The 24,550-nt window shown below is 39.7% G+C and overlaps 2 protein-coding genes across 3 annotated transcripts; one reads left to right on the top strand and one right to left on the bottom strand.

Annotated features, from left to right (window-relative positions):
• Positions 1-1,347: 1,347 nt before the first annotated feature.
• LOC120800377 (sodium- and chloride-dependent GABA transporter 2-like) lies at positions 1,348-19,410 on the bottom strand. Its single transcript, XM_040146453.1, has 17 exons — positions 19,338-19,410; positions 18,216-18,283; positions 17,678-17,860; positions 16,864-16,998; positions 16,118-16,258; positions 15,816-15,927; positions 14,790-14,843; positions 13,919-14,048; positions 12,851-12,985; positions 10,595-10,698; positions 10,357-10,481; positions 9,561-9,673; positions 9,334-9,471; positions 7,940-8,042; positions 4,431-4,531; positions 2,781-2,927; positions 1,348-2,621 (listed from the first exon to the last, which is right to left on the bottom strand). Exons 3-17 carry the CDS (start codon positions 17,847-17,849, stop codon positions 2,454-2,456), a joined length of 1,878 nt encoding a protein of 625 aa, XP_040002387.1. The 5' UTR covers positions 17,850-17,860; positions 18,216-18,283; positions 19,338-19,410; the 3' UTR covers positions 1,348-2,453.
• LOC120800397 (protein mono-ADP-ribosyltransferase PARP11-like) lies at positions 18,934-24,415 on the top strand. Of its 2 annotated transcripts, none has more exons than XM_040146483.1 (8): positions 18,934-19,098; positions 19,404-19,528; positions 20,425-20,545; positions 20,945-21,020; positions 21,421-21,493; positions 21,907-22,034; positions 22,490-22,641; positions 22,739-24,415. In XM_040146483.1, the coding sequence occupies exons 1-8, from the start codon at positions 19,041-19,043 to the stop codon at positions 23,053-23,055; spliced, it is 1,050 nt and encodes a 349-aa protein (XP_040002417.1). In that variant the 5' UTR covers positions 18,934-19,040; the 3' UTR covers positions 23,056-24,415. The 2 variants fall into 2 exon arrangements, with proteins under 2 accessions (XP_040002417.1, XP_040002411.1); XM_040146477.1 differs by having other exon boundaries at positions 18,934-19,246.
• The last annotated feature ends 135 nt before the right edge of the window (positions 24,416-24,550 follow it).

Here is a 24,550-nt window from a genome sequence, read left to right as displayed (position 1 = left end):
TGGGTATGTGATGGTTTGCAAAAGCAAAAAGATAAAAGTACATGCTAAAAATCACTGCGTCAAAATTGCCCATAGGTAGAAAACCACTTAAGAAGGGTTGTTTTGACCCAGCGTTGTTGTTATTTTTAATATTTCTGTTGGGTTATTTGCCCAAACTTCTATGTTATGGTTGCAAACTGTTATAACCTACTCTAGCTTACAGGACATGTCACCATTTGTTACTGATTGTCAATAAGACATGTACAGTATCGTTTGCAGTTTTAAATGTGTTATGCACCTTGCTTTGTACAACTAACAATACATTTGTGACAATTTTAAAGTTAAAACTTGAGCTAATTTTGTCTAACTGGGTCAAAGTGACAATATTTTGGTTTGGGTAAATAAACCAAAAGTAATATAAAAAATAACACTGGGTCGAAACAACCCACTGGCTCTGGGTGGAGTACATCAGTATTGTGTTGGTGCTACATTGGGTCAGTTTTTTAAGCATGTAGAACACAAATTTGCCTAAAAAATGTACTGTATTTATTTATCACCCTTTTTCACCCTTCACAAGGAATTATCTCATATAATTATTGTTTCCATGACGACTATTAACGTCCTACTAGCCTTAATTTGTTCACCTTGTTGCATTGTGTATTTGTTTGACATGTTGAGCTAGTCAATTGTTGATACCCATGCCAATGGTTGGGGTTTTCCATTACAGTAGCTCTGGCTGTGGCTGGTTATGTAAAGGCTGATGGTTGCATACTCTAATTATAAATACTGGAAGTGATCTACCACTTGTAAACCTATAGTTCTATATCCACCCCTCAGGCGACCCGCAGCTCCTAATATAAGTGTAGAGGCATCAATGTTCAAAATGGAGGCATAACCTTACATATTCCTGCCGCCATTTTCCATTACTTGTGGAGCATAAAAACTGCCAGTGGTGTTCCGACAGCTTCCTATTGTTGATTTTTATCTTCTCATCAAGATAAAACATACACCAGTGTCAATTATATGCTGCACTTTGACCCACCTGACTGTCTAGTGGGCTTCTTGGCTTTTAAAGCCAACTTTTTCAGGGCTGAGGGTCATTGGGTGTCATTGAGGGCGGAGTGGAGGGAGTCGGGGGTGAAGGGAGGTGGGAGGCAACTGGGCGGAACTGCCTGTTAATTGAATGCCGGTTTGGATTACACAGATGACTGAGCTTGGCATTATGATGGAGCAAGTTCATGTTCACCAGCCACATGTATCCCGTGACGTCACACGTACACACAGCCTTTTTATCTTATCATGTCTGTGTATTTAGTGCTTTTTTAAGCATGTATGACAACAAGAAAGCAGGAAGACACACAGGCCTGTGGAATATTTTTGTTTTTGTGCTACAGAACAGGAAACATGAATCCATTCACTGAACTGACAGGCTGATCTTCCTGGACTTTTATTGAATGTTTATCCTTTCTGATCAGAAATCAATATGGACAGAGTCAAAGGACAAACATTGCACCAGGGTATTTACCATAGAGACATAAAGTAAAGTTCCACCATCTGCACATGGTATAGACACATAATGAAGGGAAGATATTGTGCATATTCTCAAAAAGAAATCTGTTCATTTTGGTTGTATACAATGAAGATACGCGATTAATAAACACACTATTTATCATAATAACAAAAGAAGTGAGTTGTGCAGTGTACATGCTTTCGTTCATGGTAACATTGCTGTAAAATAACCGAATTCAGCCACTCACATTCAAATTTTGCATTAATGGAGATTAACATTGTAGTTTTGGCTGCTTTGGTTTGATGACAAATAGCTACTACAAACTAGAATTGCAATTAAAATATCGTAATAACTCTGATGTTCTAGATGCATGAACATATTGGTGTTTTAAAGGGAAACGCCATCAATTTTACACATCAAAGTCCTTTCACAGGTCTTGGAGAGTGCTGCTGCATATATCAAAAAGGTTGTATGAAGCCGTTTGGGAGAAGTGAGCTTACCAGCCCCCTGTAGCCCACTCCTCATTTCTGCTTGAGGGTTGCGGCTCAAGGCTACCTAAGGCTTTACTAGACAACCGAATCCCCCACCAAACTGTCGGCAGTTGAGCTGAGTTGTGGGTGATGTAGACGTCAGGTTTTGACAAGAAAAAAGAACGCTCGGAATAAAAAAGGCAATTTTTTTGGCTCTGGTTCATCAATTTTGCAGTGCAGTGCTAAATCACTGGATTACTGTTATAAGCCAATTACAGTATGTGTATGTACATTATTTGATTTTTTTCTTTTTTATTTATTATAAAAATTAGTAAGGTGAAGACTAACGTACTAAAAAATTTTCCCTGACTCATGAAATGTGTAAACATTTGCAAACTTCGCATATGATTGAAGTGCGCTTTTGTAGTCACAGATTTTTAAAATTCATTAACGCAATGTTTGTTGCAGGTCTGTAAGTAACACTAATAACCATATCAAACCCCGCTGGTATCCTCCATCATAATCTTGTCGTTTCTTTCGTCCACACTGAAGCTCGGCGGCCCCTGCGCCTTGAAGATGACGTGCTTGCACAGTGTGAGCACCGGCTTGTGTGGCCGAGCCTGACGCAGGTCACTGGACGGTGTAGTCATGTTTTTGGGATTCTGATTGGTTGGAGGAAAATGCGTTTTAAACGTAGTCACACACACATCACAGTATAATAGTAAGAGCTAAGAAAAAAATGGTGTGAGTTAGCTTCATCTTATTAAATTATATTGATTTAATTGTGGAACTTATCCGGTCCAAGTTTTGAATTCACTCACCCTCCACAGTGAGACCAAAACGAAGGCTGGGATGCAAAGCAGTGGAGTGGCAACAAGAAGAGTGCTCAGCGTGGTGCCCCAGGTGTCAAGTTCGTAACCATACAACACAGGAGAATTTAAGTCTGCCAGGTTGTACAGCACTGTGAGCTAGGGGACAGAAAATGGTTAAGTTAGAGGTCGGAGTTTTAAAACAAGTCTGGTGTGCTTTGTGGTGCGAGAAAAAAAGAGGAATGAGAGCTGAAAGCTATCTGCTAATCATTCAGTTTGAGTCCAGGTACCATTTTTTCAGAAAAAACACATTTGAATGTAATGCTGTTTAGTATGTTGCACCACCCCACAGCACATGACATATCTTTCCTCAAACTTAATAGCTGGTGTTAATTTAAAGATGGCACCAGTGTTCTTGCATATTGTGCAAAAAAAAATGCTGTGTAAAACGAGTTTCCAAGATGTGTTGTGAGAAAAATAAACTCAGAACACAAATTATAGGCAAAAATGGACGGAATGAAATGGCTAATGTAAAACTGATAGGATTTTGTATTATATTTTTTGCATTTCTGGCCACTTTGGGGTAGCAAAACAACCTGAAAACACAATATTGTCACCATAGCAACAGTTGATATGCATAAACATATGCATATGGAAAAACTGTTAATAAACAGATTCCTATTTGCACTTCCAGAAAGACACAGAGCAACATTGGGAATGAATTGGAGTCGTGTTTCTGGCCACCTGGAGAATCTAAGTTCAATATTCACTCTTCTTTTATTTTTGTTTTGGTTTTGGTAACTTTGTCTGTCCGCCATTTCTGTGCCATTGGCACAGTGGGTTTATTAAATGATGAGAGTGGCGAGACTGAACCAGAACAGTAAAGCTGGGGGCCAAAACAATGAGCTGAAAGATGCTAAAACACTACGTAGCGCTAAGGGCAACTACAGAGTTGGGGGGTTTTTCTCTGTGGGCTTGGCACTGTAAGCGACAACTTTCACTTTACACATAGCTATTTTTTCTGTTGTTAGTATAAAATGTTTGATTAGCGCATCCTTAAATCTGATAGTTGAGCTTCAGTACATGAGGATGCCAAAAGGTAAGAGGTTTTGGATCTATGCACTCTTTCAACTACTACCACACAGTAATACACAACTCTGGTGCAACAAAAATCTCAGCAATTCTTATAGTGTATGTAGTTTCCGTGGCGTAACATACAAAAACACCAGCATGCTCCTTTAACTGACTTACTGACACCCAATAAGAATTAATATGCCCACCGTACTTCCTGCTCTTTTACTGATCATTTCTGCAGTGATGTGCGTTTTAAACCAAATTAGTCCTTATTTCCAGGGAACTTCTCTCCTCTTAATTATCATATGTGAGCTGAGGCATAATTAGTAATGTGGCAAAAATGAAATATGTGTAACACTTGGCAAAGACGAAAGGCCTGAGAGAAGGAAGCAGGAAGAAGTAAAGATAAAGGGCGATGAAAGATCTGTGTTCAGAAGTAATATAAAGAAAATAATGAATACAGATGAAAACAGAAAGGAAGACAGAAAAAAGAAAAAGAAAGAAAGAGAAAGAAAGAAAAAAGGAGAGAAAGAAAGAGACACAAAGCAGATGACTCAAGAGAGATATGACCTAGGTGTGAGGACTCACCATGCAGATGAGTGGCGTGAAGAACAACCAGCAGTACTTCAGCACATAGTTTGGCGGGTACCCAAGCATGTCCTCAATGTTGTCATAGAAACGGTCCGCACCTTCATGGAGTCATGGACGGGAGGTGTGAGTCAATCGAAGGGAAGAAAATTGTTTTGTTTTTGCAGGGAATACAATCCAATGAGACGGTCAAGACTGCTTGTTCTTTTTTCCATCTCTATTTCATTTTCCTTTATATGCTCCTTAATACTTCTACTCCAATACATTTGCTTTTTACTTGGCTACATTTATTAAAAGCAATAGTTACTTTTCAGAATAGGATTTTACATACAAAACTTCTGTCAGCTTAAAAAAATATGACGCCTTATTATAGATTAATCTACCAATATTGTAAAAAGTAAAACCAACAACCTCAATCAGCCGCAACATTAAAGTACTGCTTACATGTTACATGTTTACTTTTGATACTTTAAGTACATTTTGCTGCTCATACTTTAGTACAAAAAAGTACTAACGGTTAAATTCCTTAAGTAACTGATTTGAATACCTCTTCTACCACTGTATGAAAGTCAGTGTTTTTATCAAAGTGACATGTAAACCTTGATCTTAAAGTAAAGATTTAAGGATGACCCTTTTTTAAACACTTAAATTTACATCTGTCTTTAATGTGTGTGTGTGTATTCTTTTCTTAAAATGAAACTCTTTAAATCTAATGATTAGGCCCGCTGTCAGCTCCGGTCACATACTGCGCTTATTTATTGTTGGGAAACATGTCCATGTGATGTTTCGATACACAATGGAGAGTAACCCAGCTGTTAGTGAGGGGGAGGGAGAGAGGAGGAAGAACAACCACCAAATTAAACAGAAAGTAGGTACACAGGGAAATAAGACTCAAAACTTAATCTCAATAAGAATCATGTGGTTCAAATGAGGAGAAAGGGAAGACCGATGAGACACCAGTCACGGGCTAATGAGGAATAAAGGCAGAGGAGTGAAATGGGAGATGAAGATGAGAAAGCTGCTCGCCTGCAGCTGCCAAAGAAAAGAGGAGGAGGAGAGGCGAGGAACTACAGAAAGAAAAACAGACATTAAAAAACAGGAGGAAACTGTTGGTAAAGTACTTGACCTGGCTGTTGGAACAGCATCCAGACCCTGATTTTTGCAAATGTATAATAGCAGGGCGAGTTGTCGAACCTATTTAGGAAAGCAGACGCATCTCCATAAATGATACATTAATCAACCCCGAAAGCTAACCACGTCTTTGTGGAGGAGGTAAGTAAGTGGCCTCATTTAAATTTGGGCGAGGAAGTGTCTCCGCACATAACACACAGACTCACTCTGAAGAGCCAGAGAGGCCGAACGACTGGCTAAACAACTCAAACTGGGGAGAGGATGCAGCTGATGAGACGCATCGCTATCTCCCTCTGCATCGCCCTGCAGTGGAAGACGTGTGACCTCGCTTGGACATTGAAATGAGAGTCACCGAAATTGAACATGTATACACGGCCAGGAGGTTTGTGTGAGCACATCTGAGGAGTATGCTTCTGCAAGAGACACACAGCTTCAGTTTCAACACAGGAAATGACTTGTTTTGAGAAAAAGTATCGATACCAGGCGGATGCTCTGAGAGTTGAGGTGTAAAGACAAATTTGAGAACAGGGGAACTCTCCACCCACAGGCTGTAATTTAGCCAGTAATATTGCTGATAATGAAGGTGTAGGAAGTGGTGAGCGCTCAGAATATTTTTCCTATTTGATGGTAGAAGAAGACTGGGGTATGGAAGTAAAAGATTCATATTTTTGGTATAGGTAATGGACAAATCCTGGCACATTTATGGAGAGGAAACACCTAATGAAAAATTCATCAAATACTGTATATACTGTATAGAGAGAGAGAGAGAAAAGGACAGGAATTGAACATCCAAAAAAAGGAAAAGGGCATGCCATAAGAGTGTAAGGAGGCTCAAAGCCAACATGTTTCCCTCTGTATCACACTGTTTGTGCTTTAGTGGGGCAGAAAAGTCCTGTTCCAGATGTTTGACTAACAGCAGAAGGTTCTGATGCTGGTTTCGGGCCAGTAGGTGGAGCACTCATCCTTCTGGTTTGGGATAACTTAGCTACACTAAGTTGAGAGAAAAACCTTCAGCTGAAGCGCCAAATGAATTGTGCTGGTAAAATACTGACAGGGAAACACTTAATTTCTTATCTACTGATATTTTATGAGGGACTCTTTGGACTCCATAAAGTGTTTTAATAACAAATATATATATATATATCATATGACGATTTAATGACTACATAATAAGTATCAATACTGCAAAATTTCAACAGAATGAAACACAAAGATTGTGTAATAGCCGTACCATATCTTGCTTGATGATCAGATCGCAAGCCTTTGTAAATATTAAAAGAATAGTCCGAAAATTTCAGAAATTTGCTTTTTTGCTTTCTTCCCTTGAGTTATATGACGAGAATGACACCGCTCTCCTGTGTATACAATAAATATGAAGCTACAGCCAGCAGCCAGTTATCTTAGCTCAGCACAAAGACTGTACACAAAACATCGTGTAATAATTCTGTTTTATAGAATGGATTAAACAAAAGAGAAATAACGTTTTAATTAATGAGCTTTACTGGGGCTTGTAGGTAAACTTTTTTTTAGCTTCACACCGAGCTAGGCTAGCTGTTTCCACTTCTCTCCTGTCTTTGTGCAAAGCTAAGATAATTTTCCTGCTATATATAGCCTTATGTTTACTTGTTGTTGGTGGTATCGATCTTCTCACTGCACGTTTGGCAAGAAAATGAAAAAGAGTTCTTTTCCCAAAATGTCAAACTATTACTTTAGAGCTGTTGAGCATGTAAAAAATAAAAGTTGGAAGCACCTGACTACAAAAACGGAAAGGTTTTCATGCTCCAGAATCACCAAAAAGTACAGACAAGAGCAAGGGCCAAATGTATTTCAATTGGATACCCTCTGGTGGAAATTGTTGTAGACACTCCATACACCCCGAAGAGTCTATCTACTGTATCTATATGTGGTCCTCAAGTTAACTCACTATAAATATTCTAAAACATAAATGCAGAATCCCGTTTTCCTTTCAACCTCATCAAAACGTCCCTTTTAATGTTGTTGGTAGAGCCGTTTTAATTTTACTCAGGATAAGAATAAGATGACTGTGGATCTCCAAGTTCTTCTTTTTTTATCTGAAGCAGCTTCCTTACATCTACGATTACATAGATACAGATAAGTTGATTGCACTGATGAGACAAACGCTGCAGTCGGAATCACATAAGCTGAGGAAATACAGTATAATGAAGCTCCTTTTGGTAGCTACTGTGAATGTAGTGCACCACTGATGATGGTGATATTGTGAGGATGACAAACTACATATTTCATACACTAAAAGTTATCACAGTGGACTGCCTCATACTAATATAGAGCTGAATTAGTATACCTTATTGCAAAAGCTTTCTGATATTCTGAAGCTTTTAGCCAATTACATGACTTACCATACACCCAGGCAATGACAACAGTCTCAAAACAGGCAATGATGAGGAGACTGGTTCCGCTTGGACCGTGGCTGTCAATCAGATGGAAGAGGAATATCCCTCCCTGAAGCATGAGAAGAAAAAAAAAAACATGCAGGAAAAGAGTCATGGTAGGTGGAAAAAGAAATGTAGCTCTCAGGCGGACAGACAAGCTGTTTTTCTACCTTACTGTTTGGACAATAACCTTTTCTGTAGGTTAGGGGGGCAATAGCAGGGCATACATATTTGACATACATCATGAAATTAAACCCACTCATTACTAGTGCTCCCATCATATAGATAGTATATTCTACCAACACTTTTGACAGTTCACTTGCTTTATTTGACTGGTCAGTTTTAAAGGTACGTCCACGTTAACATTTGTTAACTATCACCAAACACATATTGCTGAGGCATTTTAAAGGTATTAGCATGCTAACATATTTAACACTAAACACAAAGTTGTGGGGTTTTATAGGTACTGGCATGCTAACATTTACTAATTGTCACTCATTGCGAAGTATAGCTAAGGGTGATAGCTTTAAAAGTATTTGTTCATTAAACAAAGTATTAGACAAATTAAAATTCTGACCAGATGTAGCGCTAAATTAAAAGTCAGGATCACCAAAGTTATAACAATTCATTCAGTGGGGAACAAATTTAATGGCAAGCCATAAAATAGTTGTTGAAATAGTAGTTGAAACATACCAGCAAAATCAGAAATGTCATCAGAATACATCATCTAGGAACAATGAATATCTGTAGTAAATTTTGTGCCAACCCATCAAGTAGGTGTTGAGATATCTAACAGGACAAGTGAAAACTTTTACCTGCTAGTGGCACTACAGGAAAGGTCAATGGATCACCAAAGGCAGTAGGATTCATCCTCTGGGAACCACGAATGTCAAAATTAGATAAGAGAAATCTGACTAAAAGTTGTGATATTTAAATTTCTGTCTGGACCATAGTAGTGGACTGCCCACATTGCAATCTCTGAAAAGCAGGATTATGCTTTTTTGAGCAATCGGTGCTGATTTTTCTTTTAGTAGAGATGAGTTACGATGTGTCAATAAAGATGTACTGAGTAGTCTATTAGGTGTTGTTCAGATATAAAAAAAAAAAATCGACTGTAGTTACTTTAGTTAGTTTTTAACTATATACTGAGTCAGGAGAGTGGTTTGGCTGCAGAGGGGTTAGGATAACATAGGGGTGTCCACAATATTGTAGATATGTTCATCTACCTGTTGTCATCTGACAGCTGAGTTGGTTAGAGCCAGTTGGTTACAGTTCTCACAATGACATGACTTGCTTTTGTAGTATCTATTTTCATTACAACCTTTTTCTGTCCAATGTGCCTTCCTCTTCTTGCACTTTACCTCAGTGATGAGTGGCAGCCCCAGTAGGAAGCAAATGACAGCAATGCCCAGGACCAGTATCTTTCTCGCTCCAGGCCTTCTCAGGTGACGTGGGAACAGGTCTGTGATGGCTGTGGCCAGGCTCTCCACACATACAAACTGTGAGCACAGACCTGGAGATTATCTTATTTGTAACTTAACTATGATCCTGGGATGTTGTATTCTGTGTGATGCATTACCTACAGTACCTGACTGTCTAGGCCCAAGAACAGGACCATGAGGAAGAAGAGCACAGCCCAAAAAGATGAGCCAGGCAGCAACGACAGAGCCCTAGGATAGACTATGAAGGCCAGACCAGGACCTGTAGAAAGCAGATGAATGCATCTATGGATAAATCTCTAAGACCAGGGATTCAAAGTCCTTTCAAACAGTGAATCTCACATTTTGTGGCTTGTGACCCCTTAAAATTAAGTAATGTCTACTTCTGAACAGCTCATCAATGGCGCTAAAAAGTCTTTTTCTGATTCTTACATTTGAAGGAGAGACACAAAGAGGTAAAATAGAGGTAAAGGCATTTCACAAGAATTCAGATTTTTGCCGTGACTATTAATAACTAGTTTTATAACTTATAGCTTATAACTGTATAGCACCTTCCCAAAGAGATGCCCCACAGGGTGCTTTCCAAAACATAAGTAAAAGGAAGAAACAAAGTTAAGCAGATAATTAGAAAACAGTTAAATAATTGTAGCTTTACGTGAAAAAAGAGGGTTGTAGAATGTCTACATCATTTTTAATGCCTTAGGTAGGGGTACCACTGGCCAAAATGACTGTAGTCTATAGAAGTGAAACCCTTTCAGCTGTATCTAAACATAAGATGCCATCTTGTGGACATTGGTTGCTGTTGTCAACACTGCCATCATTGAAGCCACAATGCAAAAAAATAAGTACAGGATATTTTAATACTTCAATATATTACATGAAGTTGACAGTGAAAGCAGTAAAATAAAAAAAGCAGAGGGTGAAAAAAGTGGGGTGCTAACTCACCCCCAGTAGCAACTTCCTCCATCGATATGCCCAGGTCATAAGCCATGAATCCCAGCACCGAGAAGACAACAAAACCAGCAAAGATACTGGTGGCACTGTTCAGACAACACAGCGCCAAGCAATCCCTGCAATGGAACAAGAAGACAAGCGTGTACTATCAAAGACTACACGAATGAAAGACTGTACTTGTGATGACGTATTGAGAGCGGGACACATGTGTGGGGGTAAGGGCACTGACCTGTAGCAGTTGTTGTTGTATTTGTTGTAGCTTCCCAGAGCGGTCAGTACTCCCTGACACACAGCATATGAGAAGAACACCTGAGTCCCTGCATCACGCCATACCTCGAGAAGGTACAAGATAGACTTTTGAAATATTTGAAAGCTACATATGAGAATAATAGGAAGACATTCAGATTGTTAAAATAACCCAGGGCATATGCTTTCCATCAACTCCTGCACTAACAAAGCAGAGCGATAATTTTTTACCTCAACACAATTATCCTGAAGTGTCTAATACCAAAAAGCTGTTCTTCATACCAGCGTTAATAATGATACAATTTCTGTGTATTTGTGTGTATTCGGATTTCTTTGTGTCCGTGTCATTGTGTAAACAACTGTGTCAGCGTGCATCACATGTGTGTTTTTATTTGTGTGCAAACAGGTCTCTGGCGGGCTTGTTTACATGTCTGTCTGTCCGCAGGCCCTCTTCCTGACAGCATCTGGTTAACATTAGAGGCACCACAGCCCTGTGAGTCTCGCCCACTAAAAGACAGAGTTGACAAGGCTCCAAAGCAATATACAGCCCCCTACTCTGGCCCCGTGACGGGTCTGACTCATTCCCAGCCTCGGGTCAGTCTTTGGTAAAAAATCTTCATTTCTGATACTGGACAAAGAAGAAACTGTTGTGTCCTCAGAAGCATGCATTTTATTTTGAAGTCCTTTTGGCTGTTTTGCATAAGGATTCACACACGCACACTGAGACACGGACAAAAGGAGTTACAGTCGCACATTGAACGGACCTCAGATGTAGGCCAGAACTCCATTATGATTTCCTCCGCAGTTCAAGCAAAAAACAGATACTTTCATGCTAGCGCAAAAACTAATTACAAACAGATATGTTTTATAATCTGTTTTTAACATCATCTGGCATTGCATAACTCTGGTCTGTAACCTATAACTGCTGTCAACGCATTCGACATGAGTGCAAATAATACTGTCACAGTTTTTCATTTTGCTTTCATCCATTATTAGGTAGTAAGATTCCCACAATGGTTCATAGCTGTTTTACAGAAGATACGACACATCATCTTCTGCTAAGAGCAGCAACATTTTGTCTTCTAACTCTGACAGGCAGATGTTAAATGATCGGATACTTCAATTGAATTGCATGACATGATCCATCCAAAGGAGACCGTAGCAAAAGAATCCAGTCACACAGACAAAGACTGGAAAAGAAACAGTGAAAAAAAAAAAAAACAACTGACAAAAGCAAATATCTCTGATCGTTGCTCAACATCATCCCCATTAAGTCTTGATTATTTTGATTTTAAAACTTCTCACGGGAATGTTCATACAAACATATGTGTACATACACATGTACTGTAAATGCCCACATGGGAAGAGGAAGTGACCTTCCACAACCCAAAGTGTGAGGCTTAACCCTCCAGTGATAACATTTGACCCCTGAGGCGGAGATTTGAGCTGTGAACTGTCAAGAGGAAGAGAGCCAGACAAAAGCAGATGGAGGGGGGGGTGGAGAGGGGGTGATGATCCATTTTTTATGGGAGAAAGACCCTATTTTTTAAGTTGCAGTTGCTGGATGCAACAGATGCTGCCATTGTGCCAACAGCGTTCCGACCATCCTCGTCTTTTTTTTTTTCAATTCGCTATTCAGTTTAGAAAAGGACATCATTAGGCTGAGGGACTAACAGATCTGCTGTAAGAATGTAATGCAGTGTAATTTTTTTATGTAAATAAAAATCAATAATTTGCGATGATGGTAAATTAGTGACTTTGATTTCATCTTAAAGCTCTTTATTTTGGATTCTTATAAAGTAAGTATACCCTCAAAAGGTGTTAGAAGTTCCCCTTGGAGAGCCCTTTTTTGCTTCTGTGTGACGATGTCACTGACTAATCTCTTTGAAAAACTTTACAGTGGAAAAGGATCTTGATTTTTGTTAAATAGTCAAGGCAAAGAAAAAAAAGGCGGGGGGGTTAGGATAACAGGACACTACATTCATCCGGTTAGGACACAGAGGAATGTAACAGAAAGAGAAGCATTGAAAAATAAAGAGAGAAATGATGTTCTGATTAGTTATGAGGCCAACCCTCTGAGTTGCAATAACAGAGCACTGACTTTCCGCGTATATTGATTTTAGAGCCACATACTGAATTTCTGCAGCAAAATAGTTGTACAGCACATTGTGTTTCTAATGTGATATTTCAAAAGCAAACATTGTTACAAAAACAGTTGATTATGACAGTATGTTCTTACATTTGGCTCAGCAAGCTTGCTGAAGTCAGGGGTGAGGTAATATCTCAGGCCCTCCGCAGCTCCTGGGAGTGTCACTCCACGGAAGAAGAGAATGAACAGCATCAGGTAGGGGAATGTAGCTGTGAAGTACACCACCTACAAACACAAAAGGGCATACAAATACATTATGGTTTCAAATATATTTGCAGTGCATTTCTTTTGTTATAGATACTATACACACTCGCTCTTTTCTTTAAACCTGCATAAGTTAAGATTTTGGACACTTGGGGGCTGTAGAACAACATGTAAACACAACATTGACATATGATCACCTTGATATGGCTAACATGTTAGCAAACAGCTGCCTATGACATATCAAGCAAATATAGAGCTACATTAGCATTCAGGTTTCTGGCCACATAGTGAGTTTAAATCCAACATTTACTCTCTTTTAGCTCTATTTTTGGTCTCCACCAACTCCAGGGGGAGAAATCTGGCTCTTGAGCTGCTAAACGCTCTACTATGCTAGCCAGCTGGTGGCTAACTCTGTCTGTGTGCCGTTTGGTGCTGAAGATATGGGCCGTAACACCTTAATATTTAGTTGAAAGATGCTAAAACACTATGTAGAGTGTGGGGGAAATGAAGAATCAGATGGTAATTTTCGGGGGATTTGTCACTACAAACAACCCCTTTCACAATATACATAGTGTATCTATTGTTTATATTAAAAATTATAGGAGCAACAATCATTTCCTGTGAGTCTTTTAAGTATAGGAATCCCAGGTGGACTCCACAAGCAACAATGTAAACTACTATATAGAGAGGCAATTACAGAAAGTTAATGCGATGAACGGCTGTTGTTGAATAAATAAATATAATGAAAAATGGGATTTGATACAGTGAAAAAAAGTTGAATAACTTTGAGTGCGCCCAATTATCACTTATTAATTCCCCTTTATTAAAATTATACCAATCACAAAGAAGTGAATTCAGATTCAAAGAAGGGGAGATGAGCTAAAGACAGCTGACATATGGACTATGCATTAAGGGACTGCAACCTAAACTCCTGTATGTTAAAAGAGTACTCACCTTTCCTGTGGATTTGATTCCCTTCCAGACGCAGAAGTAACATATGACCCAGGCAAGCAGGAGACACAGAGCTAGGTCCCAGTGTACCTTACCCAGGGACATGTCATCTGACATTCTTAACACACGGTTACTGTGAGGAAGAGATTGGACATTTAAACACGTATACAAACACATCCTCTACAAATAACAAGCAGAACGATATATGTACAGACGTGCAATGCGTACAAACACACTTTCCTTCTTTTTTTCAAAAGCTTTCTCCCACTGCAGTAATCATATCCTGGTACAAATTTGTTCTGACAAATGAGGAGAATGCTTTGAACGCTATATTTCCTTTTAGAGTGTCCATGAAATTGGAAAAAAAATTTATATACAGCAAAAAAGAACAAAATATTTTCATCTCATATACAGATATTACAATGGCTCCCAGTTTATTTTGTATGGCTTCAGTTACATTATAAAAACTGCAAGGAAAAGAGTATGCATTGTTCTCATCATGCAGCACAGTCGTATGGAGCGAGTGATTTCCCAGTATCTGCTCTCAAAACAAATCAGGGGATTATCATGTGAAGAGCAGCACTGTTACTTTAAAATAACTAAAATTTTGAAAAAAAGGGAAGGCAAACAGGTTTCTATCACCGTTGGGAGTTGAATAAGATGATGCTTACTTCCCCTGCCCTGTCTGGGTGGCCCCAGTTCATCTTTTGTTGATTCACCGTTAACATCACACTTAAGAGTAAAATGACCTCTTGGAATCTGGGAAGCATTAAGACCTATTCCACCCAAAGACTGGGAGGGATGAATTTACTGCCCAAGCTTTTTTTTTTTCATGTTTAAAGAAGAACAGCCTATGAGTGAGTGTGTTTCTTACAACCAAAACTCCTGTTCCGGTGACTTGGCAATCATGAATTGGTCCGTTTCATTGCTGGAAATACAAAAAATTACAGACAGGTAAGTAAAGTGAGTAGAAAACAATAATTTTAAACAATGCTTAACCATTTTTTCAGCTTTTAGTAGGCTACAAACTATTATCCATCAAGTTCTTTCCAATGCAGTCTCTCTAAACAGTATCACACACACGATAGTATCAATAATGGTTTAAAGGGATGTTAACTATCACTGTTTTTTAATTATAATTATTTAAAGGAATATTTAAACATTTTGGGAAATACAAATATTGGTTTTATGAGGCTGAGACTGATATTGATATTTGGAAGTTAAAAAAAACAACAACAGATAACAATATATTGTTAATAATAGCATTATATATTATTATTATATATTGGCATTTCTGTACCGTGATTTCTTGTTAAAGCCGATACACCTAGTATACTGGAATATCTGCAATTAGCTAATTTTGACTGATATACTGTACCAGCCTGGCCGATAAAGCCCAGTCTAGCTTTAAGGCATACAACCAACCAGTGTTGTTTCTACATGTTGATTTTTGTACATGTTTAAGCAACAAGATATAACGTGTTAATTAATGAGCTTCAGAGCTGGTGGTACGGGGATTTAGCTATCCTTCTGATAGAGCCAGGCCAGCTGTTTCCCCCTGTGTCAATTCTTTATGATAAACTAAGCTTACTGGTTGCCGGCTGTGGCTCCATGGTTACCCTATGAGAATGGAATCAATTTTCTCATCCAACTGTGGTCAAGAAAGCCAGGAAAGCAAATAAGCATATTTGTCAAACTATTCCTTTAATGTGGCATTCTCCACCATTTAATACCTTATTTGTTTTTCTAGATTTATTGGGTGTACTTTTCACCCCCAAACTGTCCGAAGCTAGCAATTAATAGTGTTAGTTTTATTACAGAAACGGATGTAAGAACCTCCTCCATAATCACATCAACATGATGGGTTCCTGCTATGAATTCATTCAAAGATGCAACTTACTAGTAACCGAGGTTCTCAGAGTAGTCAACTGAAGTGATGTTGTTTAGGAATGACCAGTTGGAGTGAAACAAACTGGGGTTCCCAAAGATGCCAAAGCGGCTTTGACATATCTCTACAAATTTGAGGAGAGAACGATAAAGGTGAGATGGATGGTGCACACTTCGAAAGCTTTGTAGGAGGATTTGTCTTGTGTTTCCTCTGAAGTCTATAGAAAAGCAAGATTTAGTGTGATTCTGTACTGCTAATCAAATACAGATGTGTTTAAGCAAGCCAGTGTTGATTCATCCCAAAGGGTTCCTTACCAGTGTTCCACCAGTTGTCACATGTGGACCAGGGCAGAGGACTTTTGAAGGAGTTAATCAGGTAAAAGATAGCCCAGGCCAACACCACAATGTAGTAGATGTTTAGATAGATCACGATCACTTGGGACGCAATCCCCACCCCTGCAGGACACAGTGAGTTTTCACACGGTTTAGTGAAGGTTTCAGGCTGCTGTCTTCTTCTGTGTTATGCAACGGTTACAGCTCCTCCGTGCTGGTTTGGTCCCAGACTCCAACACTCATATATACAACACGTGTTTCTTATAGTTCATTGTGGTTTAACATCACAAGCATTTGATATGAACAGCCAACCAGCAGGACTGCCCACGATCAATAAAATGTGCTCTTTCACTTAGCATTTATTTTAATGTATCCTCTGCTCTGTTTTTAGAGTTCCTTGTCTGTTTGAAATTTAGATAATGGGGAAAACAAGCCTGACAGAGGATGTTGACAACTTCTAAACTCCTGCGGATGGAGTTAAAGTGAACTTCTGCATCAAATTTAAAAACAGGCTCCTAAACATTCCTCAGAAAGTACAAGTTTAGAGTACTTGAAATTAAGATTTAATCTCTTGCTATTTACATGATTTAAGAGTGTGCCAGACTGCAAACAGCCGTAATCCTTTCCAGAAACAATAAAGAAAACACAATGAAAACATACATTTCTTGCATGTCAACTGACTAATCCTCGTGTAATTCTACAACAATCTGCCTTTGCCTTGTTTTTACCCTCAAACATGGGGCATATCTTCCTCCAGGCGGTGACCCCGCCCTCACTGGTGTACTGGCCCAACGCGGTCTCTAGGAAGAACACGGGGATGCCACAGAAGAAGAGGAACAAAAAGTAAGGGATGAAGAAAACACCTGAAAAGAGACAAAGATGAAGAAGTCTCACATGTAGGTGGTGTGGGAAAGGGGTTCCACAAATACTGGCATGTCGTGCACCGATAGAGAAAAACACAATAATCCATATTAAAGAAATTCTGAGAAAATTGATTATGTAAGTAGTCGTGAGATGAATGTCTATGATAAATCTGTATTGAATGGCGTTGTAGTGAGATTAAACTTTCCCAGTTGTACTTCCTAAAAAAAGAACCCTGTATAAAGAATTATGTGTAATGTCAAAATAAAAGATATCTTTGGGGAGTAGAATCTTTAAAGAAGAATCAAGCTACAATGTGACATTATGACATGTTGTCTGACAACAGTGGAAACCCTTGAGGTAAATCCAGTTAGCCATTAAGATGATGAAAAATACACTTGCCTGTTACCTGTTTTTTTTTGAGTGACAGATTAAAGACTTTCCTGTCTCCTCTGTCTGTCGAAGGAACTTGACCGTTTCCCATGTCTTATTTTATTGAGCATGCACACATTAGCACGCGCAAACAGGCATATACTGTAAATGCACGTAGAGACATGCACGTGTGCAGGCACACACATGTTTCCAGGCTTTCCGCAAAGCTTTTACTCAGCCTCAACAGCCATTTATTTAATGTCTCAGCCAGCAAAAAAAGCCCCCGCATGTCCAAAGCGTATCCCTCACCTCCTCCATTCTTGAAGCACAGATAGGGGAAGCGCCAAACGTTCCCAAGGCCAATGATTTCCCCAGCCATGGAGAGTATGAATTCCATGTTGTTGGCCCATTTCCCCCTCGGCTGGACCCCTTCTTCTGGAGCCCCTTTATCTGGGGCTCCACTAGCTGTTTCCTCAGTCATGGTCTCTCAGTCTGTTGCACGCACACACAATAAAAACTTGAAAATGCAAACAATGCCTAGTATGTTCTCTCCAGCCCTCCTCCACTTTTGCAGATATGGAACAGAAGCCTTTGCAGTTTTATTGATAGTCTTCATATATATCCTAACGGCTCACACTGCAGTATATTAAAATCTCACATTCCGGTCAAATCAATTCCAAACTCCGAAATGCAATTAACTGGTAATGGCTTCAAAAGACATTACTCGACTAACTTGTGTTGAAGATCTCAAAATGTAGCTGAAGGAGAAGAAAAAAAAGCAAAACATAACGAGAAAATCTACAAAAAAAAAAAAAAAAAAAAACGGATTTGAATGCATGTAACTCACCCGCGAGCTTGCAGTCGACAATAAAATCCTTTGACCGACCGAGCGAAGTTTGAAGAAAAGAACTTATTCTAAGGAGGGGAGTGTCCAGAAGGATGCCACACGCGCCCGCCCGCGCTCGCCCGCGCGCGTGCAAAGGTTGATGGAAGAAGTACTCAGATATTGAAGCAGATGTTGCAGCAACATGATTAAAAAAAAAAAAAAAAAGCAACAAAAAAACAAACAAAACAATCAACCCATTAAAGTAGCCTAACGGATGCATGAATGTGTAAGGTCTCCAATGCATCATACTTTGTGAGCGGAGCTTAGTCTGCGAAGTAATTTAGTAATACTATGATTTACATGGTGGATAGTGGAGTAAAATGAAGTGCAAATATTTCTCGCTGAGAAGTAGAGAATTACATATAGTAAGGTGGCATAAAATGAAAAAAAAACAAAACGTAAAGGAAAGTGCAGCATACAGTAGTTGGTCAGACAAGATTTCCACCACTGGTAGTTTTTTTCTCTCTCTCTCTATCTCTCTCCCTTTAGTCCAAAACTCTGGTCTGAGTTACCAAAATCCGAAACACGTTGACCGCCTCGCGTGAGCGGCGGTTTTTTCCGTGCGGATCGTGTTACCTGACAGAACGTGCTGAGGGCACGAGCGCGCCAGCGCTCCGCGCGCGCGGAGGGGAGGAGTTGCAGCACATTGACGCATTGACGTACAGTGCTCGAGGAACCAGGAAATAAAAGTAAACAACGCATAGGAAGACGAAAATGTTATGCAGCGTTAGTCATCCATTCTCGTTCCGAGTTTGTGATTTTTTTCTGGTGCTCTGTTAATAATGCATGAAGGATTTGTATACCGATAGGCACAGGGGCCCAGTTAGAAACAGGCTGACAACTGGTAAGACACCCGTAGAGTTGAGGCAGGTCGGGTGCGGCAGCCGCTAATGATAGCTAGCTCGATATGGCAACGTCCTGTAATTTTTGAATTCGTTGACAGGATGAAATGCCCTCACGACCATGGCTTAAAAACATCTCCTTGACGTTAGGTTTGTCCGACGAATAAAACATAATTTTGCCCCCGCCACCCCCACCACCACCACCAACACCACCCCCCTCCCTCCCCACCCCACCCCATACCTTCTTTAACTTTAGTCGCGATTTGCCCTAAGCGTGTTCGCGTGTTTTTCACTCATTCATTTTCAGATTTAGCTATGTTAGCCATCAGATCGTCAGAGGAGGAGTCCACTGAGATTGAGGAGATGGACACCTCAGAGCCCAACTGGTGCTGGTTCTACTTGGCCGAGTGTGGAGTGTGGCATATGTTTGAGGTAGCTCGCAGGACATGACAACTTTCAGCATGGCAATGCACTCCAACAGTCTTCATACTGTATACTCCCCGCCTATTGTCCCTCCCTCGGCGATTCTTGGACCGTCAGTCAACTGTCGATCCCATTGCATTGTGCATTTCCTTTATCCCATTACCACTGCCTGATGTAGTTAAACATCAGTAGAGTTGACTGAAAGGAAATAAATTTCAACTATTCTCATAACTGATTAATCTTTTAAATTGTGTCCCAAGCAAAAATGTCAAACGTTGGATTGTTCCAGGTTGTCAAATGTGAGACTTCTCGGCTTTTCGTGGTCTCAATTCATTGTAAATTTAATATTCTTTTGGTTTTGGACTGTTGGTTGGTCACAACAAAACATTTCATTATGTCAACATGTGCTCAAGGATATTGCGATGGGTCTCTTTTGTTTTTCTTCCAATTTTCAGGTATTTTATAGACCAAATGATTAATCATGAAAACAACAGGAAGATTAATTGACATTGAGAATAATCATTAGCTGCAGGCCTAAACATTAGACTAGGACTGAAATTATTATTATTACAATTATTTACATTAATTATTTGTCATTTTAAAGATTGTTTATAAAATGCTTGAAAATGTATTCCTTAAATGTGATGTGTCATTTTCAAATTATTTTGTCAGACCAAAAGTTTAAAATTGGAAGGTATGCATTTTACAATCGCATAAAATAAATAGAAGCAGCAAATGCTCACAACAGACAAGATGGAAATAACTAATGTTTGCCTTTTTTGCTTGAAAAATGACTGAATTGATTATCTTAATAGTTGCCTCTTAATTTTCTGTCTAACTGATTAGTCCAACAATCACTGCAGTTCTCTGACGGACTGACTCGTTTCTCTCAATTTCCCTGTCAGATCGATCCCAGCGCAGCCTGCTCTGTGACCAGTGCTCAGATTGAGCAGTGCTACAACAGAAACCAACGCGGTATCATGGAATTCTACACGGCCAAGTATACGTACAGACTGGACTTTTCAGGTATGATGATGAAAGACAAGCTTGTTGCATGACACTGTACAGTCAAATTAGAACTAGAGCCACTTTATTCAGATTTTCCGATCGCTTTATTTGGAACTTGTGTAACCAATTCAGTTGGAGTCTTTATTAGAAAGTAATTCATTCAAAATTACTGTACCAAGTTATTGTTTCCACATTTGAAGATTCATTTTCTTGTTTTCGTACCAATAATGCTGGGATATATAGTCAACTTAAACCAAGACTCAAGGTTTGTTTCAGTTTTTACAGTCCAAATTCCATTCTTGAAAGGAAAGTGGTCCAAACAGTTCTGGTGAAGATGGGTTATATCGTATTTGGGTTAATCCTGTTAACATGAATATGAGTTTGTGTAGCCCTAATCTTAATTAAATTCCTTGCCAGTTATGCGACAGATCAATGTCACAACAGGGAAGCAGCGGCCAATCAAACGCTCCCTCCACTCCGCAACTGGCTTCAGGTAAGATTTGATGGTTGAAGTGAACCTGCCGAGAACCTTTTTTTGTCGTCACTTCATCCCTGCATCCAGCAGAAAAGAGATGTTAGGGAGAAGGCTATAGGGAGAAGGGTGATGTTGGGGGTAATGAGACGATCCTTTACATGGAAGGTCAGGGTTCAAGCATCTGCCAATCTCAGGAACCCTCGAGGGAAAACCCTAAATAAGGTACCAGCTCTCCAGGGAGCTGCCCTGCTGCAGATTTGGATTCCAAAAAGCAAAGCGCAGGAGTAAAGAGGATTTCTCCATCAGAAACACATATCATAGAATGAGCTTTTCCTAGATGACACTGGTGCAGTGACAAAATGCAAATGCACTCAGTCTTGCATTGTTGTAACAATCACTCTTTCACTGATCCTGTCAGGTTTATTTGCGATAATCTTGCCTTGCCCGTTCCCTGTCATTGGGAGAGAATCAATACAGACGAGCCCTATCAGGTGAGCAACATAACACACATACACATTGTCGGTAATGGGTCGGCACTAGCTTTTACACATACTTTAACATCTTTAAGTTTACGCAGGGAGTAGTTCCGTAAACGCACAATTCGTACACAGCAGCATACACAACCAATTAGTAACGCTGCAAGTGTATTTAAAGTGTAAAGCCTTCCCAGTCTGTTAGGTGGTCTGAAAACGATCTTTTGAAATGCCATGGAAACAAAATCTGACCATTGTGAAAGGAATTGAAATAACATATGATTGTCTCTACATTATATTTACAATAACATAAAAAAAAAATTCTCACTCTACAGTTGCACAATGTTTTTTAAATTTCCAACCGAGCTTTTTACAGTGCAACCCTCCCACTACTTTGACTGTTTCACTCACCCGTGATTGTATTTTTGCAGCTCATCCAACTTGGCAGAGACACATATGAGTTTAAAGAAGTAGCCAGACTGTATGAAAGGACTATGGACCATCCAATCAAATCCATCCAGAGGATTCAGAATCTGGACTTATGGGAGTTCTTCTGCAGGTAGACAGTTGTTGTATTGTTGTGAGTGGACTGCACAGTGTCCACAGGGCTCTCTTGCTCTTTAGCGGATGGTTCTGCTCTGATGTACTTGGTGATTGCAATCTGATTTGGTTTTTTGGTTTTTTTTTCAAGTAGTGCAAAACAATTTTTCACAAGGGTTTGCAGTCCATGAGACATCCTGTGAGAAATACAATGGTACTTTTCTCCAGCACCTCCACAGACAAAGTCTCTCTTCTTTTAAAATAAAGAAGACAGAGTGAAACAAAAGTTATGGCATTCTCGCCTTTGCAAAAACATTTACTTGATTGTGCTGCAACATCTGAAATCACAGTAAGTTTGTAATTGTCCATGAAAGTCAGCAATGCCATCGTGTTGAGCCCATCCCTCTAGCCCGTTGTAGCAAAGTGATGATCAGTGCTCTGTGTTGTGTTGTCATTACTTGGTTCTCCCCTAAGGAAGAAAACACAGTTGCGAAAGGTCAAGCGCACATTGGATATTGAGGAGCGAATGCTGTTTCATGGCACAGGACACAGCAACATACAAGCTATATGTACATTTAACTTTGACTGGCGGCTGACAGGAAGCCACGGCGATGTCTATGGCAAAGGTAGATCCCTCTGTGTTGTGATGTCACATCATGAAACAACTGACGACACTTTTTTTGTGTCAGAATCTAACGCTTTCCTCACCCTTCTCTCCTCCAGGGAGCTACTTTGCCCGGGATGCCAAATACTCCAGTAAGTTCTGTCACACCACGGGGAAGCACAACACCACCCTGCAGAGACACGGACTGGCCCCACCAATATTTGCTAGTGAGCCGCCCTATAAGACCATGTTCCTGGCCAGAGTGCTTGTTGGAGAATACACGGTCGGTCATCCTATGTACTGCAGGCCACCCTCCAAGGACGCCAGCTTCACCAACTTTTACGACAGTTGTGTGGACGATATGGCCAATCCAAAGATTTATGTAATTTTTGACAGCAATCAGATTTACCCAGAGTATCTAATTGAGTTCTACTGATAGAGGCTGGATCTCAAGACATGGAAATATTTAGGATACAGAATCAAGTGATGGGATGAAATGGAAAAAGAAGCTGGCTAAGGGAGATATGCTGTTTCTTTTAGTCAGATCCGGTGCCTAACTGGAGCATGGTCCATCTAAAGTGCCTTTGGGGAAATCGGAAAATCAAGAAGACAATAGAGACTTTGTGTACAGTTTGTATACTGTACAGTCTATTCTAGGACAGGACCTTGTGGTTGGAATGTTTCATAAAAACATAACAAGGACATAAATACTGACTGAAGATTAGTCTGTGTGGCAATTTTGTATTAAATGCAGAATCTGTGCTTGCCTGTTCAATATCTGTTGTTCAAAGTGAGGGTGGCACTTGCAGCCCGTAGGTTATAGTTGATGTCCTGCCAACGGCCACAGCCCTTCCATTACATCCACAGTGCCACGCATGAGCTTATTTACAAGTCATGTAGACATGATTCCAATTGACGAAACCAAAAACCACAATATGTTCACTCATTGAGCACAGTGGTCTGTCAGTTAGTGACATCAACATCTGTGTGTACCTAGTACAATGTGTTATGTAAGCATGGATTATTTTTGTTTTGTTTCGTTGTTTTGTTTTTATTCATAACGAACACTTCTACCTCTAATTTCTTTTTAACCTTGCATCGGTGCACTTTTACCCCCTTTCCATGAAAGGTTTTGTAATTGTGTCACAATGACATAAAGTTGTGATGTCGTGTTCACTCGTCGTCCTTGAATAATATGTTTTCTCTTCTCCTCTCACCAATACTTGCCAATGACTGAGACTGCATTTGGTATGAGTTTGCGACAATGTTCACCCCAAACCGAAAACAAGATCAGTTTTAGCATCACATTTGGATTAGAAATCATTTGAGTGTCATTACCTGCTAACATCTGTCTTTAAGAAACAAGCAGGAAATCTTTACACCCAGTGTAAATGTATCAAAAAATGAATGTAGCCAGCACATGTATAGAACCTTGATGAAAAATAACCACACAATGTAATATTGCTTTGCTGTGTGCATTTGTTGAGTTCATTGTATGATTATGTTTATGTGTGTTTTTGAGCAATTGGAATAACAAGAGGATCCAGTGTCTAACTGCAAGTTTGCCGCGAGGTGTTGTATCAGTACAAGAATGGATCTTGAGCAGCTCTTGCATTTCCCTCACAGTAAATGCAGACAAGTGAAGAAACAACCCGATGTCTTCAATCATAACACTACAGCTGTGTGTGTGTGTGTGTGTGTGTGTGTGTGTGTGTGTGTGTGTGTGTGTGTGTGTGTGTGTGTGTGTGTGAGTAGGTGTGTGTGAAGCTATGTGTCTGTAATTTGCAGATGTATGATCTAATAAACTTTTCAACACAAGCATAATAATTCATTTCTTGTAGAACATATTTCAGAGAAGCGGGCCTTTGGCACATTGTATGCCGGTAATAGTGTCACATGCTCTTCCTACATGAGAAATCCGGCCTACGTCA

The sequence above is a fragment of the Xiphias gladius genome, chromosome 2, assembly GCF_016859285.1.
Source record: "Xiphias gladius isolate SHS-SW01 ecotype Sanya breed wild chromosome 2, ASM1685928v1, whole genome shotgun sequence".
Classification (NCBI taxonomy): Eukaryota; Metazoa; Chordata; class Actinopteri; order Istiophoriformes; family Xiphiidae; genus Xiphias; species Xiphias gladius.
Note: the sequence above shows the minus strand (reverse complement) of the source record. Positions and strands in the feature narration are given on the sequence as shown.

What these genes read in the sequence shown, in the direction of transcription:
- LOC120800377 (XM_040146453.1), bottom strand. Translation starts at nt 17,849, where the DNA reads ATGACTGAGGAAACAGCTAGTGGAGCCCCAGATAAAGGGGCTCCAGAA. An exon ending in GTGCTTCAAGAATGGAGGAG is followed by an intron (nt 16,999 to 17,677) that starts GTGAGGGATACG and finishes GTCTCTTTTCAG; the next exon opens with GTGTTTTCTTCATCCCTTAC. An exon ending in CCGGAACAGGAGTTTTGGTT is followed by an intron (nt 14,049 to 14,789) that starts GTAAGAAACACA and finishes TCTTCCTCACAG; the next exon opens with TAACCGTGTGTTAAGAATGT.
- LOC120800397 (XM_040146483.1), top strand. Translation starts at nt 19,041, where the DNA reads ATGAAGGATTTGTATACCGATAGGCACAGGGGCCCAGTTAGAAACAGG. An exon ending in TAGAAACAGGCTGACAACTG is followed by an intron (nt 19,099 to 19,403) that starts GTAAGACACCCG and finishes ATTCATTTTCAG; the next exon opens with ATTTAGCTATGTTAGCCATC. An exon ending in GTACAGACTGGACTTTTCAG is followed by an intron (nt 20,546 to 20,944) that starts GTATGATGATGA and finishes ATTCCTTGCCAG; the next exon opens with TTATGCGACAGATCAATGTC.